Source organism: Dermacentor albipictus, unplaced genomic scaffold (assembly GCF_038994185.2).
Source record: "Dermacentor albipictus isolate Rhodes 1998 colony unplaced genomic scaffold, USDA_Dalb.pri_finalv2 scaffold_12, whole genome shotgun sequence".
Lineage (NCBI taxonomy): Eukaryota > Metazoa > Arthropoda > Arachnida > Ixodida > Ixodidae > Dermacentor > Dermacentor albipictus.
In genome coordinates this window covers 1,873,067-1,891,104 of record NW_027225566.1, presented here as the reverse complement: position 1 = coordinate 1,891,104, position 18,038 = coordinate 1,873,067, and the positions used below count along the sequence as shown (strand labels likewise).

The 18,038-nt window shown below is 44.8% G+C and overlaps 2 protein-coding genes across 5 annotated transcripts in view; both read right to left on the bottom strand.

Moving 5' to 3' along the window:
• LOC135921350 (serine/threonine-protein phosphatase 2B catalytic subunit 2-like) overlaps positions 1-18,038 on the bottom strand; it is a 198,771-nt gene that overhangs the window by 159,436 nt on the left and 21,297 nt on the right. The window lies entirely within an intron of this gene.
• Positions 7,887-10,420, bottom strand: LOC139051535 (uncharacterized). The gene has a single exon (XM_070528505.1). It carries the CDS (start codon positions 10,418-10,420, stop codon positions 7,901-7,903), a length of 2,520 nt encoding a protein of 839 aa, XP_070384606.1. The 3' UTR covers positions 7,887-7,900.

Genomic DNA, 18,038 nt, shown 5'->3' with positions numbered 1-18,038 from the left:
CGTGCAATGGACCTTTTCCCAGTAAGCGGCACCTTTAGCGGCTGCCAAGTGAGCTAAATTTGATAAGCACGATGCTCACGCTCCCGCCCCCACTCGCCTCTACACAGTGGTAGCGTCCGTTTGACCAAGCAGTTTCTCGTGGCGTCCTTGCACCCTATATTTTCTTCTTTTCAAGTGTGCTGTTGAAGTAAATTCTCATTGTCCTTGCTCCAATGCGCGCGCATTTGCTTACATGTAGCAATAACACCCTTTCCATTTACCAAAGCAAAGGCAACATGCCAAATGCGATGTGCAGGCCATTCTCCATCTATGGCGACAAGAAAACATAGAACCGATATTTTAGAGATAAGCAAGCATTTATAAAAGTTATACATTAGGAGATGCAAGCTGCACCTAAGAATTGGGGAACACACACTGTCGAGCATACAAAAGAAAGGGGGTGGGAGGGGCACAAAAGAGCACAAAGGGCCCATAATGGAGTTTGCGTCCCCCAAGGTTTAGGTGCAGCTTGCGTCCCATGATCTAAACCTATTCTTGAACAGCTTGACCAGTACTCTGATCCAACTGGTGAAGACAAATGAGTCGCAACAGGAACTTTCCTAGGGATAAAACTCGCCTGCCATATGAAGTGGCTCGACGTGAATGAGGCGGTTAACATATGCATGCACGTGCTTGCCCCCAGTGAGAAGCGGGCACTGCAAGCAGCTCATCATGATGAACAAACTGCAAAGGTTCTGCACATGCAATGCGAGCACACGGCAGGGTAAGTGTCTTTCTCTTGGAAGGGGAGTGGGCGCAACACATTTTGTCAGCTGTGTAGAGCTCCATTTCCCTGCCAAATAAAAAAACAAAAAGACTAGTTCTGTGTAAGGTGGCAACGCGAGTGTGTCACTTGTCTCGTGTGATGCATTCCCATGGCTTATGTAGCAACATTCCGCTTTTTGTTTAGCCCCGCGTAACCGTACAGCTTTTTCCACAATGCATGCGATAACATGTTTGTCAGTTAATGGTAAAAACTCTGCGATATACGTACCCAGCGGAATAAATAGTGCCGAGACTGACGAACCAGTCGTGGGGCGGCAAGTGCAACTCAAGTGAACTGTAATGTTTATGGAGCTGGTGCCATCTTGTAAAAAGAACGCAGGCTTGCCTCACTCGGCAGAAATCTCATGATGGCTCACTGGTAACATAGCATATTTTTTTTTAACTTGACCGTGCGCACCACAGCAGTACAACACATCCGGCATTCCACCCTGGTTGATGCAATCCACAGCATAGCAAGTGCCCAGCATGAGGCCCGTCACAAATACCAAGCCTATCGCTCGAGCATTCATTCAGGGAGTTGTTTTCATGAACAAAACTGCCTACAGTCTTTCCCACAAACTGCTTAACCAATATTATCGCTCTGAACGCAAACAAAACTATTTAGTCCTTCAAGGCAAAAAAAACCATTCCACCTCATACAAAGAATCATGCACTCACTTCGCACACCTGCCCTGCGGTAACAGCAGCGTAGCTTGGCTGCTGCTGGGAGCGAGGAATTCAGCTATGCACATGCACATAGCTGAATTGGAAAAAAGATCCACTGCATGATCTGCATTTCCCACCTTGTCTCAGTTAAGATTGTATTCAACTTCAAACCAAGGCATGTGCCAAGAGAAGAGAAAAATGTAATTGAATTCTAGGGCTTTACACGTCAAAACTACAATAGAATCACGAGACCGCCTTGTCTTCTTAAACGTGCACCTAAGTACACAAGCTGAAAAAAGTAATGTTTCGATGCACGGAGGCATTTTACTATCTAAAATTTTAATGGAATCAAATATATAATTGGGGCACTCCTTTGACTGTCCTTACTGAACAGCCCCAGATCTTTATACATTCTCGAGTTAAGACCCAACATATATATTTGCTATCCAGAGATTATTGCTATCCTTGAGAACCGGAAAAAAAAGCATATCTTAACAAGTGTCTAAATGCATACCAGTGGTATATATTTCATTTGCAGTAGCTGCAATTTAACCTCTATTTAAGATGGGTCAATTTCCCATTTGGGCAAGAAAAATGCAGACCATCCTCCCACCTCAAAATGTGAGCGAGAACTTGCAAGAACAGCACTTGGGCAAATTCTAAGCAATGGTCAGACAAAGTTGTAATTGGCAAACAACTTTCAGTTTAGCCATTCTCTCCCTGCACCGTTGCAGCACTGTTTCCACAAATTCCCACAGCATGCAACCTAGTCTTACCCACCTCACCACCTAATTTTACACCAAGTGAGCATACTTTCGAACAACAAACAAGTGCTGAAAGATTACAAGTGGGGAAAACCAAAAAAGTTGGCGTTTCCACCCTGAGAAAAAGCAGTGCTCGTGTTCAGCTCTTTTTCCCTGTATCTCACCAGAACTGCACAGTATTTCATATCCTAAGAGCTGCAACTGACAAAGCACTATGTAGGGCAAGAATCAAATGTACAGAGGCTGTTCTTAACATAACCAGCTGAATTTTTAGTGCACAATAATGATCGATGATGCACCATTTCTTAAGTATTAAAAATAAAAGATTTTAAGTGAAGAAAAAGTTCCAGACTACTCCACGGACAAAACCATTTTTGGACTGTGCGTAAGCGAATGTGTGTTCCCCATTTTATTCCCTGCCTAGGGCTCATATCTGCCGCTCTGAAACTTTCACCAGACTTTTTACCTCCACCAAGGCAGTTGTAATAGCCCCTACACAACTAAGAATAAAAATAAAACAGTCGTTCCTTTCTACTACAGTCAGCATAAACCAAGGAAGAAATGCACAGTTCTAACACTAAAGCAATGGCATCATGCACCTTAGGTGTTCAGCACACTCCCTAGAAAACTTTTAAGAAAAAGCATGGCAGCATTTATTTGTGTGCAACAAAAAGAAGTTTTCCGGTTCTTTCTAAATGACTGTTGCCTTTGAAATGAAAGATGGCCCTGAAGGTTCCAACACTAATGTGCAGTAAAGCCAAATGACGCATTAAACCCCATGTTCATCAGTATTGTAGCAGGTCCATCACGCCAGGAGAAAAAGACATGCTAAGCTAAGCTCATCCCAAACACCTAACAAATAAGGCGCACTCAAAAGAACAGAGTAAACAAAAGGTGTAACCAAACCTCCTCCCCCCCCCCCCCGGACTTCGCAGTGCTAGCGGCCAGAGGCAACATGCTAAGCCATTGCCTGGCACCATGTAGACAGATCCAAAAGCTGGAACCACGACAGTGAGGGCTGCCAGGTCAGAAATAGGTTGTCAGCAGTACACGCTCACGGTGCCTCGATATTTGCGGGACAGACCGCCCCTTTATCACACACGCTCATTTGGCTGTCTTCCAAGCCATGCAATGGGTGTGAACTGCTTTGCACACAAAACACCTTCAAGACACCTACGATGTTAGTCACAACGAACAGCCAGGAAGACATGTAAACTGCCACACTAGCGACATTTCACTAGCTTTGCCTGCACTTCACACGGATATTTGGTGTTTAAAAGGTGTTCCCAATATGTCACACGACTGGGATGCTTGTCCCTAAGCAACTTTATTATTCTAAATCTCAAAGGCACTGAGCAAGACAAAAAACAGAAGCCACTACCCAGGTCTGCACATCCATTACCTTAAGACTCCAAAGGAAAACTCACAAATGTTCAAAGCTATTCGTCATCGTCATCATCATCATCATCATCAGCCTGTTTTATGTCCACTGCAGGACGAAGGCCTCTCCCTGTGATCTCCAATTACCCCTGTCCTGCGCCAACGGATTCCAACTAGCGCCCGCAAGTTTCCTGATTTCATAGCTCCATGTAGTCTTCTGCCATCTTCGATTGCGTTTCCCGTCTCTTGGTACTATTCATGTTTTATGTTTAATAAAAGCCTAAGCTACATTTCTCTCTATACATGTAACAGTCACAAAAACATCAGAACACTCAACTAGATGCTCTACAGTTTTCCCCTGTAATTACAGGGCTGCAAGTATTCAAACCCATCAAAATGACAATGCCCTCCTACAGCCCTGCTAGGTGGCTGGCTACCGTGTACAGGCCTTTCACGTGTGAGTAGAATAAGCGCAACATTCAACATCGAAGCAGCATGCCACAATGGAACTTGCCTTCGGTGTTCAGTGATCTTGCAACCACACAAAATGGCAAAGTTTGTTGCAATGAATGCATAATTTGCATTACATTTCAAAGCATGCACTCTGCAAGGCATAACTGTCAGCGAGTGATTGCGCTAGTACCACTGTTGAATTAAATGCAACCTTTTATTTAAAGAAACAGGTTACCTATGATACACTTGGTTGAGACTATAATTGACACATGCTCTACACTTCCCTTGTATGTTCACTGTTTAAATCTCTTACAGCCTGTCTTAACCCTTTCTTTGCCACTCCCAAGATAACTCGAGCACCCACTGCTGCACCACTCCTGCCATTCCCGAGTACTATACACTAGTTGTGTTTTCAGAGCACTCCCTGCTTCTCCAAAAGCAACTTGTGCAGAAAATAACACTGCACATCTGTTGTGCTATCTATGGCAAGCTTATGTAAACACGTAAGGAAGTTATAAGTGTAATTTCTCATTGCAGGTGGAGCAAATGTCGCGGAGCTGTCGCTGTCTAGGCAGGGCAGCCATGGCAAAGCAGTGTGGCAGGTCCATCCATACTTTGACTGAAGAGGAGATTTATGTTGATGAATTCAGAATCGAAAGATGGAGAACCAGTTTCTATGTAGCAAGAAATGCCCACTAAACAAACACGTGAAACCTGGCAAGGGCTGAGTAGTTTCCACAAAAATATCCGGCAGTCAAAGGGTTAATGACCAAGGCACTGATATGTTACATAGATGTACTATGGCAAAAAGCTCAAGACTGTACGTGTGTCAATTAGCATGCACTGCAATTCCGAGACACGGGCAATGTACCTCGCTGTACGTACACTTGCAGTCAGAAAAAATTGTACGCTCGAACTAATAAGGTGAAACTTAGGTTCACTCAAATGAAACAAGTTCAGTTCAATATATATATATATATATATACATATATCATAGCACTTCACCGAGTCACAAGTATTCAAGTACAGAGCGCAACAAAGACATCTAGCAAGTGCCAGTTAACCTGTTGTTTGTCAGCTGACCACCCTATGCTTGCAAATTTCCACATCTCATACTACCACCTAATCCTCTGCCATGCTAAAGTGCACCTTCCCTTGCTACCCATTCCGTCATTAAAAGACTAAAAGTAACCTGCTAACATTAACAGCTAAACTTCTTTATCAACTAGAGCATCAGCTACACACGTGTTAGCTCCCTAACCCATTCTGCAGACTCCCTATCTCTAACTTAATCCCACCACATTTCATTTTACTGCAAGTTGTATGGACTTTAGCTGCCTTTGAAGTCTTTGTTATCCCCACTAGTTTCTGCCCCAGGGGAAAGTACTGGCAGAGTACAGTAATGATCTTTCTTTTTAATATATCATAAGCTGCCACTCGCATATTGAATGTGCAGGTCAGAAAATGTGCACCAAACCACTTTTAATTCAGCTGCACGTTTACACAGAGAAGGTATAAAATGATTACGGCAAGGAAATAACTTCAGCAAATAACTGCTTGACACGGCAATCCAGTATAAAGCCAATATCGGAGAGTGAGCTTTCTTTTAAAAACCACACCCCTCAAACCCCCCGAAAAGATTCCAAGGATATTCTTTTTGTGTGTGCCAAAACCACCACCTGATTATGAGGCGTGCCATACTGGGGAACTTCAAACTAATTCTGACCACCTAGGGTTCTTTAATGTGCCCCCAATGAACAGTATAAGAACATTTTTGCATTTTACCCTTATCAAAATGCAGCGGTGGCGGCTGGGTATCAAACCTATGACCTCGTGCTTAGCAGCGCTATGGCATAGCCACTAAGCCACCCTGGTGGGTAGCACTAGACAGCTTTACAAGATCCAGCCACCTCTCACACCCTTAATAGCAATCTTAACTAAACCACAAAATCTGGTAACACTACAGAGGTTATCGAAAACAACTCACATTTTGCTCCAAAGCTGTGCCCGAACTGCACTGCAGCCTTCATAATCCCAAAATAATACTAAACAACTGCTTAAAGTGCCAATAAGCCAGTACTGCATCAAGAACTAAAAAATACAGTGCAACACCAACAGGTAAACAATATGAATAGGATCAATGTCCCAATTTTACTAATTGCGCACAAACCATCCGGTGACCTCAACAATTCATTGTCAGATCATCATGCAAATGATTGTAACAGACATAGAAAGGAACAATAAATCTAGCAAGAGTTGACACTTCTGCAGCACAGCAGAAGTGGTAATATGAAAATACATCTGAACTTCCTGCCCAAAGAGGCCATAAACATTTCTTTCGCTAAACAGGTCTCTTCTCTTTTAATTATTACTTTTCATTATTTATTACACACTGCAGACCCTTGGGTTCAAGCAGGTGGGCAGTTTCAAAATTACAGCCATAATACAAAAAGTGACAATGGAAACTGTTTCAAGATTAGTGTAATAACAGATAAAACAAAAAATCACAATGGAACCTGTTCAAAGATTACTTTACTTTAATATTAAGGATGTAATACAATACGAATGAATATAAAACAACTATGGCATCTGTTTCTAGGTTAGTGCAATAATAGTACTACGATAACAAATGTGAAATGGTGCAACAGTGTTACTTCGGTGTGACAGGAGAGACTAAGATGATGCCTGGATAAATTTGTTCCAATTGAAGACTGTGCGTGGAAAATAGGAATACTGATAAGAGTCATGCCAATTATAATACATCATGCCAATGCATGGCCAACAAAACCATTCCATTTAGTAGTAGAGAATAGCAAGCAACCACTTTTTTTTTTCGCTACGATTTAAAATGAATATCCAAGGCAGCCGTTTCAACGTATTACTTCGTAAACAAGACTCCAAATTGTACATCAAATCAGCATTGAATTTTTACTGCGACCCCCCTTCCCTGCCTGGCTAAACATGGCCATTCATCTTTCACACAAACAAAGGTTCAAAGGCCCGAAAAGTGAGAAGCTGTGTGCATGTGGCCACTTCTATTCTCCATGCAACACCCTCTCAATCACAAGATAACTATTTGCACCAACAGCACTGCCAGCATGACTCAGCCAAGATGATGTTGATACAAAGCAAGCAGCTAGTACATTCAGGACCTTCAGGCAGAAGACTCATGCAAGACGCTTGTACGCATAACTGGCTGCTATTCAGTGCGCCAAATGAGTCGGATGTCAAAGGATGCAGCCAGCACTGGCCGTGGCCCTTTGCAAGCTGCTCAAAGTGGCCACAGTTGTGGAAGTATTCACCGTCAAACACCAATTGCGTACGTGGAGTGCTTACAACTAGTTTTTACCCTCAAAACCTTGTCAAGGTATAACTGCATGCATTTTGTCATAGAGGACTCTCTCCCAGTTTCCAGTGAGGCAAATTAAATAGCTCTAACCCATGTTTTTTTTTTATCCTCCCTACTTGAAGTAAAGAAGTTGACAACCCTAGCTGAACTTACACATGATGGGTTTCGTACTGACATGACATTTCGCATTGCAGGATGAAAGCCAACAAAGGATGATGCCTTTTGTTACGTAATATAATATTTAGTAAATACCCAGACTAAAGAGCAGTCACAGGAGTGCTATTGTACACTTTCAGACAAAACTCGAAATGCAGAGCGTTGGTGCAAGTCGATGCCCTGCATACTTCAAGGGGAAGGTAGAACAGCGCTTACAAGCAGGGTTCGTACACAATATTTGACTGAAAATTCAAGGATATTTCAAGGATTTCAAGGATGCAAAAAGGCAGAATTCAAGGAGTGTTAGCATTTTATTTCCTCACATGACTTAGGAAAGGAGCCCTATTTTCGCATTAATTTCTCTTTCAAGAGCTGTTATCTCCGCTTCTTTTTTTTTGGCTGTTCGACGGAAACTGTTGGCCTTGACAAGACAAGTCAGGTCATTTTTTGCTTCGGCGTCTTCTGAAAAGCGATCCGCTGACTCCTGCAAACACTTAAGAGTTTTTTGGAGCTTTGTCTTCTTCTCTTGCATGCTCTGTAGCTCTAGCTCGAGTTCTTTTCTCTTCAAGGTTACCTGCTGTGCTACAGCTTGCTTCTTCTGTTCGTCCATGTATAACGCATACCTATGCCTGGCTTGGCGCACTGATGACTTCAGTTCTTTCGACAGCGGAACGTTAAGCAGCCCACCGTGGGTTTTCACGGCCTCGCAGATGACTCGTTGTGAGATATACGAGAGCTCTGCCATATTTTCCACCGCGATCTGCTTGTTTACACTGAAACCTCTTTCTACTGACGCCTGCCCATGGCTAAGCAAGAGAAGAACCTTCAGTACTTCCCACAACATCGAGAACGCCGGGTCATGCTTCAAAAGGCGCACGAAGAGAACGTCAAGGCGTTCCTGGTCTCTTTCATAGTTTTGCAGTTCATGCCGTTTTTCTTGGCAGAACTGAATGTACTGTGCACACACAATATCGCTCTTGTGCTCAGAAAGAAGCTTGCTGTCAATTAAACAGTTAAGAACAACTTTCAGCTTCCCAAGGCACATTTCTGTCTTTGACATCTCCCTGGGGTCGAAACATGACAACCCTCGAACCAGAGGGTACCTAATAGGACTTCTCTCCATGATTTTCAGGATCATGTTCACAATGAACTTCCGACACTCACCCCTAAATTCAAAAACACACTTGGTACTCGCTTTTCCGCTCTTTAAGATCTTCTCAGCCATTCGTCCAACGTCCACCTTCTCAAGTGACGTGTAATTGGCAGTGTCATGAACATCAATTCGCAGCAGTTTCGTGATGCTCGTGGCTTCTGTCAACACCGAGCGCTTCATGAACTTTGCAAGGAGGCTCCTCCAAACAGTTTCGAGCTCTTTCGCTAAAAAAAATGTCTTTGGAGAATCACTCTGAAAAACAGTCAAGAAAGGCTGCACAACCATTGCAATGTTTAGGGAAAAGTTCAGTTTCGCAAGTGCAAGCTGGTCCTTTAGGAAATCACTGACGTTCTCATACGCTCTACATTTCGGCAAGGGTAGCCTATGCTCGCTCACTGCTTCGGTGTAGTGCCTCAAATGCTCCCACATAGCCAGGGCTCTCTCCAGTACTGGCACGTTCTCAACCCAACGGTGGGGTACGAAAGGAAGTGGAAACAGCTTGCTCCTTGTTTCTTCAACAAAATCTTCACGGCGGGCCGGTGCATCATGGAAGAGTGAGAATAAGCTCGAAAGAAAGGTGTCAACTGGCCAGCTCGTCGCATGCATTCCTGCTTTGTAAGCATTATGCACTGTGTGCAAGCCACATGAACCAATATCCAAGCACTGAACTTGAAAGTCATTCTTCATGTGCTGCTGCAACTTGTTGAAAAGACTCCAGTTGACATTCGGGCCGTCCATCGAGAGCTGCACAATCTTGCTCAGGGGAAAAGACGCGAGTGTTTCCGTCAACTTCTGCATAAGGTCGTCCGCTGTGCTGTGACCCATGAATGTCGAAGTCAGGTATCTGGTTGCCACCTCACAGTTGTTCCACAATCTGACGTGAACATCAAGTTGTTTTCTTTGCAGGTATTCATTCAAGGTTTCGTCGAAAATCACAACAAAATTGTCAGACTTCTCCATCATTTGTTGTACCTGCGAAGTGAAAAATGGGCGTAGACCGTGGCACGCGACATACGCGCATTTTTTCTCAGAGCAAGTGAAGCTTCTCGCGACCTCGCTATCCGGAAACATCTTTTGGAATAGCTGGGAAGTGGATCCACTGGAGCTGTAGGAGTAGTGTGACGACACAACTTTCATCGTCCACAAAATCTCGGCTTCGATCACGCAATCATGCTTTTTGCAGTCTTCGTCAAGTGTCGCAGCCCGAGAGGAAGTTGCCGTGGTTTCACGCTTACAAGGAGCCGCGGACGTCAGATTTCCCGCTTGCACCAAACTTGCGACGACGGATGAGCAGCCCTCACCTGCTGCAGTTTTGGATCGGTGCTTCGCGCCTTTCTGGTGGCTCTTCAAGGCAGATTCCCCCATCGTTGCAATGTCGACCGTCTTCTGACATATTGCGCACTTTGCTCGATAAGGATCGCTTGGTTCCGGTCTCACCCAGTGACGATAGTCCGTATGTTGCAGCCACGCAGACTGAAACTTGCACTTCCCGCCCGGCATCTTGTCAAAGCAAACACACAACGCAAACGCGAACTTTGCTGAAATGGCGCGCACGAGGCCGACAGACGGTCCAACTATAGTGCCTAAAAGAGCACTCACTAGTGCGCCGAGCGCGGGTGTCGCGGTAGCACCGAGAGTGACGCCTGCCGCCGCCGGCCGCTTGGTGCGCTGTACTACGAGAGTGTGCCGGACCATGCTGAGGCATGGGCGGACATCAGCAAGACACGACGCGAGCCTCCCCATTTGCCCGGCGATCTGCCTCTGTTATGTTCTTGTATCAATCCGCGATACATTCGGGGTCTGCGGACGCGCTGGGTAATGAGAGGAGCCGTTTCTTTCCACGTCTGTCTGGGAAATCGCAGTTTCGCGACCTGTTTAAAGTTTCTTTTGACAGACGAGCGCACACATAGACGCAAAACACCCACTCACAACAAGAAAAGACTGCAACGAAAGCGGCAGCAAGGCGCGAACTGAACTACGCATTGCAATCAACGCATCGCAAACGAACGCCATTCGAACTCCCCACGGTTTAGTATGGTGCCGACAGGCATCGCCGTCTGGTGGGCCGCGGCGGCAGGCATCGCTGCCCGTGCCAACGTCGCGCGTTGCAGACGCTCGGTGGACGGTGCACTAGAGTATGTTTTAGGCACTGTAACCGACCGAGCGATATGCCTCGCATTGGATTGGATTCGATTTCCGATGCATACAGTAAAACCTCGTTAAACCGTACCCGCTTAAACAGTAGTTTCGGTTTAAAAGTAGTAAAGTCAATTCCCAGACTCAGCGGCCATTGAACATAATGTATTTTGTATCCGCATAAACCGTACCAGCTTATTGCGTACGCATCGGTTAAAACGTAGCGTTTCCACTTTTCGTCGCGCAAACACGGCGGTGCGTCCTCTCCATCGGGCGGCCCGGCAGAACAACAAGCCTCAGAGATCGGTACAACGGCCTCCAAGCGCCCTTTGCGTTTGCACGTGAAGCCGCATCAACATCAACATCATTTCGACGCCGCATGGACGCCGTGCCAGAGAGCGTTGTGGCGTCGTGCAAGCGAGTACTCGCGTCATGCCGAAGTTAGGATAAAAAAGACGCCGGGTGCTCAGCATAGAAGAAAAATGAGACATCGTCCGTGTTACCGAACGTGACACGAAGAAGTCGGCGCTGGCCCGCGACATGGATCTGCTGTTGACTACAGTGTGTGGCATTTGGAATGCAAAGTTGCTCGGCAGCGCTGCTGCGACCGCGAAGAGATATGTCGGCTTCGAGGTTCGACTTTTCACCATCGTTGCCGCTGTTGTTGCCGAAGTGTCAACTAGCGACAGTGATGAGGACGACACGGAAAGCGACAGCACGGGCTATTCAGGCCCGACAGTGGCAGAAGCTGCGCGTTACGTCAGCCTCATGAATGCGATCGTCGCAAGAACAGGGGCGCGATAACGTAACTATTCCAAACGAAAAGATTTCCGAACTCCGGCACCCGGCAATGAAAAAGGCGCCCCGGGACTTATGCAGCACTACTGCGCGCGTGCACGGAGAATACGTAACGCCAACGAGGAATCTGCCGTGCGAGTGTTTGCCGAGAGGAGGGGGGCTGGCTGAGAAGCTGGCACGCAGCTTCAGTAAGTTTGAGGCCGCTGTCGTCGTGCTAGGCCGCCGCGACATCAAATGAAAATAACACTTACGTCCCGCGAAGTGAATAAATACTGCATGTTTTTCCCCTTTCATCGCAACTCTCTCTGAGTTCCGTTTTCGACAGGTAAGTGGGCGATCTCATGCTATTTCGCTTAAACAGTACTACCGTTTAGTACGTACTTTTTCCGAGCTCCGGCAGACTACGGTTTAACGAGGTTTCACTGTATTAGTTGCTAGACGATGTAGGGGCTGCGGGATTTAAAACCGAAACTTCTTGATGTTGCCCTTTAGTCAACACAGCTTGTTTTCATGGGCATTCGTAAGCGAAAGGGCCTTTTAATTCAGCGTGACTTGCAGAGGTACGTCGTTAATTTTCTCTATCGGAACAAATCCCTCGGGATTTTCAAGGATTACAAGGAGCTCACGGGTATTCAAGTAGTTTCAAGGGCCCTTGAACTTATACTGTCAATATCAAGGATATTCAAGGGTTTCAAGGGGCTGTGCGAACCCTGTACAAGTTTCCTAGAAGTGGGCAGAAATAACAGCACCTTAAACAATCATTTTTTTTGCCAACATAAGGAACAATATCAAGAAAGTTGAAGGAAATGCTGCTATAACAATGATTCTGAACACGAAGCTTTTATCACACTGCAGGAATTTGAAGAATTTAGATTTTAATTGACGACATTCATATGACAAAATCGAATTCCCACAGAGTATACAACCCTAATATCAAACTTAAGAAACACTTCAAGAGCAAATTTTTCTATATATGAAGCCATAATAAACCAGCGATCGACGAGACATGAAGAGAACACAAACAAGGAAAAAAGCACTTGTTTCCCAATAATGAAATATCAACTCCCATCCATCCCACAAGAATCAAACTTGTGACTTTGCACTCAACAGCTCAATGCCAGAGCAACTGTTGTTACAGCAGGTACGGGCACAATCAACATATTGTGACAACAGTGCAAGTGAACCATGCGCAGCACTGGAAGAGTGCAATGCGTGCATTCCCTTTAGAACCTAGCACGGGCACTGAACACTGCCCCAAGTGCTTGTAATGTTATTGTAGGAGACTTGCTTCAATTCCATTTCAAGTCAACTTTATTTCCTTTTCTAGAAAGGAGGAGCCAGAACTGAATGCTGAGGGATCAGCTTGACAAGCATTTCTGGCTCCCTACAAGGTGACAACAGCAGTGCTGGCATCACAACGCTTAAAGAACAAAATAGTTCAGTAAGCTCTCTGTGGCCAGTCTAATAAGCAACAAGGCCTGAAAGTTGCTTCCAAGAGAAGCATGCATGACAATCAGCTGTGACAACTGTCACATAAAACTTGGCAGTTCGTAGGTAGTGAATGCGATAATTTGAAAGCTATCAGAGAAGAGCTCAGGTTTCGGTTATCAAGCAGCCAATTGATTTATGAAAATTTCTTATCATAAGATTTCCCAGGGTACTGCACGTAAGCCATAAAACTCATATGATGATGACCAAAGTTGCCCGACACCTCATGGTACCTGCTCAGTTCTTTACAGACATAATTCACACATGTGACACCTCAAATGTAGTGTCTAATCTATGGATACCTACACCAAAGGAGAAAGGTAAAACACCGTATCAGTGGCTAAGAACTCGGATGACCTCGGCAAGGCTTACCCTAATCCAGCTAATAAGGGGTTCCTGTAAAGAAGGTATGAGCGATACAATGACTTCACCAGCTTCAGCGTTAGTGACCAACGCCTCCACCTCATCAAAAGGATCAAACAAATCTGGCGGGGCTCATTATGGAAATCTGAAGCATCCTGGTCTAGTCCATCCTTGTTTTGTAGGCGACATATGGCACCATGTGCTTCTATTTTTCAAAGAGGCTCATTGCACAACTGAAGCAATATATAAAGTGGAAATGTGCATATTCACTGAACTTCCTCAACACACAAAGGTGAAAGAGTTATATAGCTACACAAATCTGCCGACCCTCTAAATGATAATAAAGCCGAGTAAAAGGGGCAGAGGTACACCGCACACTTACAATCAAATGTCAATCCCTGCTCATAAATGATGGCAACAATAAATTCTGTGAGCCAGAAAGCCCGCCCCCTTACGTCCCATCCTATGAGCTCATGGTGGAAACAAAGTTCTTGCTGGGTGAAATGAACCAAGGCATGCACAAACCCGAACGTAGAACCATCACACAGGCAGCCTCAAATGCAGAATATCAGGGGGGGTATTGTGTAAGAGTCCACCTAGTGGACTGTCCATTTCGGCCACTGCTGATTGGCTAGGGCCACTCGTTTCCTCTTCTCTCATACAGCTGCATCCAATCAGCAGTGGCCAAAATGGACAGTCCACTAGTTGAACTCTTACAGATTTCAACCCCCCCCCCTAAGCGTTGCGTTCATGCATTGATTGTTCATGGAGCTCTAGAACCTCAATGGCAGCAGTGACCTACTGTGAAATCCCACAAATACACTGCACCCAACACGATCGAGTCAAAACATGAACTGGCGATGATAGAACTGGAACTTTGCGCTGTTTTTGATGTCTCAAATCTGGCTTGGTCAATCAACAGCAGTGAAGTGCCTACAAAGAGAATATTCTATACTTGGAACACCATGGCAGTGCATGAACCAAAGGGACCCCCAAACCGTAACACCTCCGCCTACCACATCAAGACTGCACAAAGGCACATTACAAGAGACAGACCATAAGATAACCATCAACTGGGTGTCAGGCCATGCTAGAAACCCTGGAAACAAGCTAGCTCATAGGCTGGCAAATGAGGCATGACTGAATCACCACTTCCTACCCATGGACTTGTCCCCGGACGTTCTACAGCAAGGCCCTGAAGAGGAATGGCATTGCCTCCAGAAACTCTGCATAGAGGACTTCCCAACTGAGATCTACGATTTTGACAACCCTCTTTCCAGAGTGCTATCTCAAGGGGCACAAGTCCTAATTAAGCAACAACAATCTAAGATATGCCATGACAGTGTCATGGCAGCAGAAATGGCAATGCAATGACGCCAACTACCCATAAGGGAAATGCTGAGGGTGGTCGAAAGAAAAGCACAAGGGAGGTAGCTCCAAGTGTGCATCACCTCATGCAGGAACGCAAAGGGCTAAACACATTCCAGGATAGCTGCCACCGTAAGGTCGTGACACTCAAGGACTAGGTCTAGACACATTTCACATTAAAGAGTTACTTAACTCACTACTGGGTCATTCCATGCCAAACGTCCCGACCGCAAAAGTGACGATCGTTGAAGTTCCTGAAAAAATTTGGGCTAGATTACTTTTGTGTGAATAAGCATACGCCAAAATATTTTCGTCGAAAAAAAAATTTGTGATCACGTGATCGCTCTTTGAAATTCCCGGGAAGAAGCAAAAGTTGGTTGGAGGTAATTTTTTTTATTCAAGCCTGAAAGTAGGTACAATAATAAAGTTTATTTTAGAACATTGTACTGGCATCCTTCTTTCATATTACGTTATAATTGAATTAATTATAGAATTTTCCGAACTTATTTGGCTCAATAAAAAAGCAAAAAAAAGTTGCGTTTTCAGACATTTCTTGCATAAACTGCGTTGACTTTTCAGCTGCAATAATTTTTCCGACTTTGCGCCTTTTGCTATATTGTATGTTAAAAATAATTCCCAATTATTAAGAAGTATATTTTTTGAGAAAAATACCTCCTAAGTTGGAAAAAAATGACTTTTTGGCGAGATTCAGGCCACATTTAAGCATTAAGGCCCTCCAGATAAAAATATGCCAGATAGGTCAATATACGCACCGGCCTCTTAGCTTGTGATATAGAAAGTTTCATTCGAGTAAATTTTGTTTGAAGCAAGAATTTTTTTTTTTTTTTATGTCAGCAACCCATGTCATTAGTAGGCACTGCATACGTGCCGCCGCTCTCCTCGTCTCCGTATCGTCGTCTGCTTTCTCCTCCTTGTCTGCCGCCCAGCAGACGGCGGCTAGTATATATCATCATCATCATCAGCCTAGTTACGCCCACTGCAGGGCAAAGGCCTCTCCCATACTTCAACTACCCCGGTCATGAACTAATTGTGGCAATGTTGTCACTGCAAACGTCTTAATGTCATCCGCCCACCTAACTTTCTGCCGCCCCCTGCTACGCTTCCCTTCCCTTGGAACCCAGTCCGTAACCCTTAATGACCATCGGTTATCTCCCCTCCTCATTACATGTCCAGCCCATGTCCATTTTTTTTTCTTTATTTCAACTAAGAGGTCGTTTAGCCGCGTTTGTTGCCTCACCCAATCTGCTCTTTTCTTATCCCTTAACGTTACACTGATCATTCTTCTTTCCATAGCTCGTTGCGTCGTCCTCAATTTCAGCAGAACCCTTTTCGTAAGCCTCCAGGTTTCTGCCCCATATGCGAGTACTGGTAACACACAGCTGTTATACACTTTTCTCTTGAGGGATAATGGCAACCTGCTGTTCATGATTTGAGAATGCCTGCCAAACACACCCCAGCCCATTCTTAGTCTTCTGGTTATTTCAGTCTCATGATCCGGATCCGTGGTCACTACCTGCCCTAAGTAGATGTATTCCCTTACCACTTCCAGTGCCTCGCTGCCTATTGTAATTTGCTGTTCTCTTCCGAGACTGTTAAGCATTACTTTAGTTTTCTGCAGATTATTTTTCAGACCCACCCTTCTGCTTTGCCTCTCCAGGTCAGTGAGCATGCATTGCAATTGGTCTCCTGAACTACTAAGCAAAGCAATATCATCAGCGAATCGCAAGTTGCTAAGGCATTCTCCATCAACTTTTATCCCCAATTCTTCCCACTCCAGGTTTCTGAATACCTCCTGTAAACATGCTGTGAATAGCATTGGAGAGATCGTATCTCCCTGTCTGACGCCTTTCTTTATTGGGATTTTGTTGCTTTCTTTGTGGAGGACTACGGTGGGTGTGGAGCCACTATAGATATATTCCAGTATTTTTACAAATGGCTCATCTACACCCTGATTACGTAATGCCTCCTCAATGACTGCTGAGGTTTCGACTGAATCAAACGCTTTCTCGTAATCAATTAAAGTTATATATAAGGGTTGGTTATATTCTGCACATTTCTCTACCACTTGATTGATAGTGTGAATATGGTCTATTGTTGAGTAGCCTTTACGGAATCCTGCCTGGTCCTTTGGTTGACAGAAGTCTAAGGTGTTCCTGATTCTATTTGCGATTACCTTAGTAAATACTTTGTAGGCAACGGACAGTAAGCTGATCGGTCTAATTTTTCAAGTCTTTGGCGTCCCCTTTCTTATGGATTAGGATTATGTTAGCGTTCTTCCAAGATTCCGGTACGCTCGAGGTTATGAGGCATTGCATATACAGGGTGGCCAGTTTCTCTAGAACAATCTGACCACCATCCTTCAACAAATCTGCTGTTACCTGATCCTCCCCAGCTGCCTTCCCCCTTTGCATAGCTCCTAAGGCTTTCTTTGCTTCTTCTGGTGTTACCTGTGGGATTTCGAATTCCTCTAGGCTATTCTCTCTCCCACTATCGTCGTGGGTGCCACTGGTACTGTATAAATCTCTATAGAACTCCTCAGCCACTTGAACTATCTCATCCATATTAGTAACGATATAGCCGGCTTTGTCTCTTAACGCACACATCTGATTCTTGCCTATTCCTAGTTTCTTCTTCACTGTTTTTAGGCTTTCTCCGTTCCTGAGAGCCTGTTCAATTCTATCCATATTATAGTTCCTGATGTCCGGTCTTACGCTTGTTGATTAACTTAGAAAGTTCTGCCAGTTCTATTCTAGCTGTAGGGTTAGAGGCTTTCATACATTGGCGTTTCTTGATCAGACCTTTCGTCTCCTGCGATAGCTTACTGGTTTCTTATCTAACGGCGTTACCACCGACTTCTATTGCGCACTCCTTAATGATGCCCATGAGATTCTCGTTCATTGTTTCAACACTAAGGTCCTCTTCCCGAGTTAAAGCCGAATACCTGTTCTGTAGCTTGATCCGGAATTTCTCTAGTTTCCCTCTTACCGCTAACTCATTGATTGGCTTCTTGTGTACCAGTTTCTTCCGTTCCCTCCTCAAGTCTAGGCTAATTCAAGTTCTTACCATCCTATGGTCACTGCAGTGTACCTTGCCGAGCATGTCTACATCTTGTATGATGCCAGGGTTCGCGCAGAGTATA

What these genes read in the sequence shown, in the direction of transcription:
- LOC139051535 (XM_070528505.1), bottom strand. Translation starts at nt 10,420, where the DNA reads ATGGTCCGGCACACTCTCGTAGTACAGCGCACCAAGCGGCCGGCGGCG.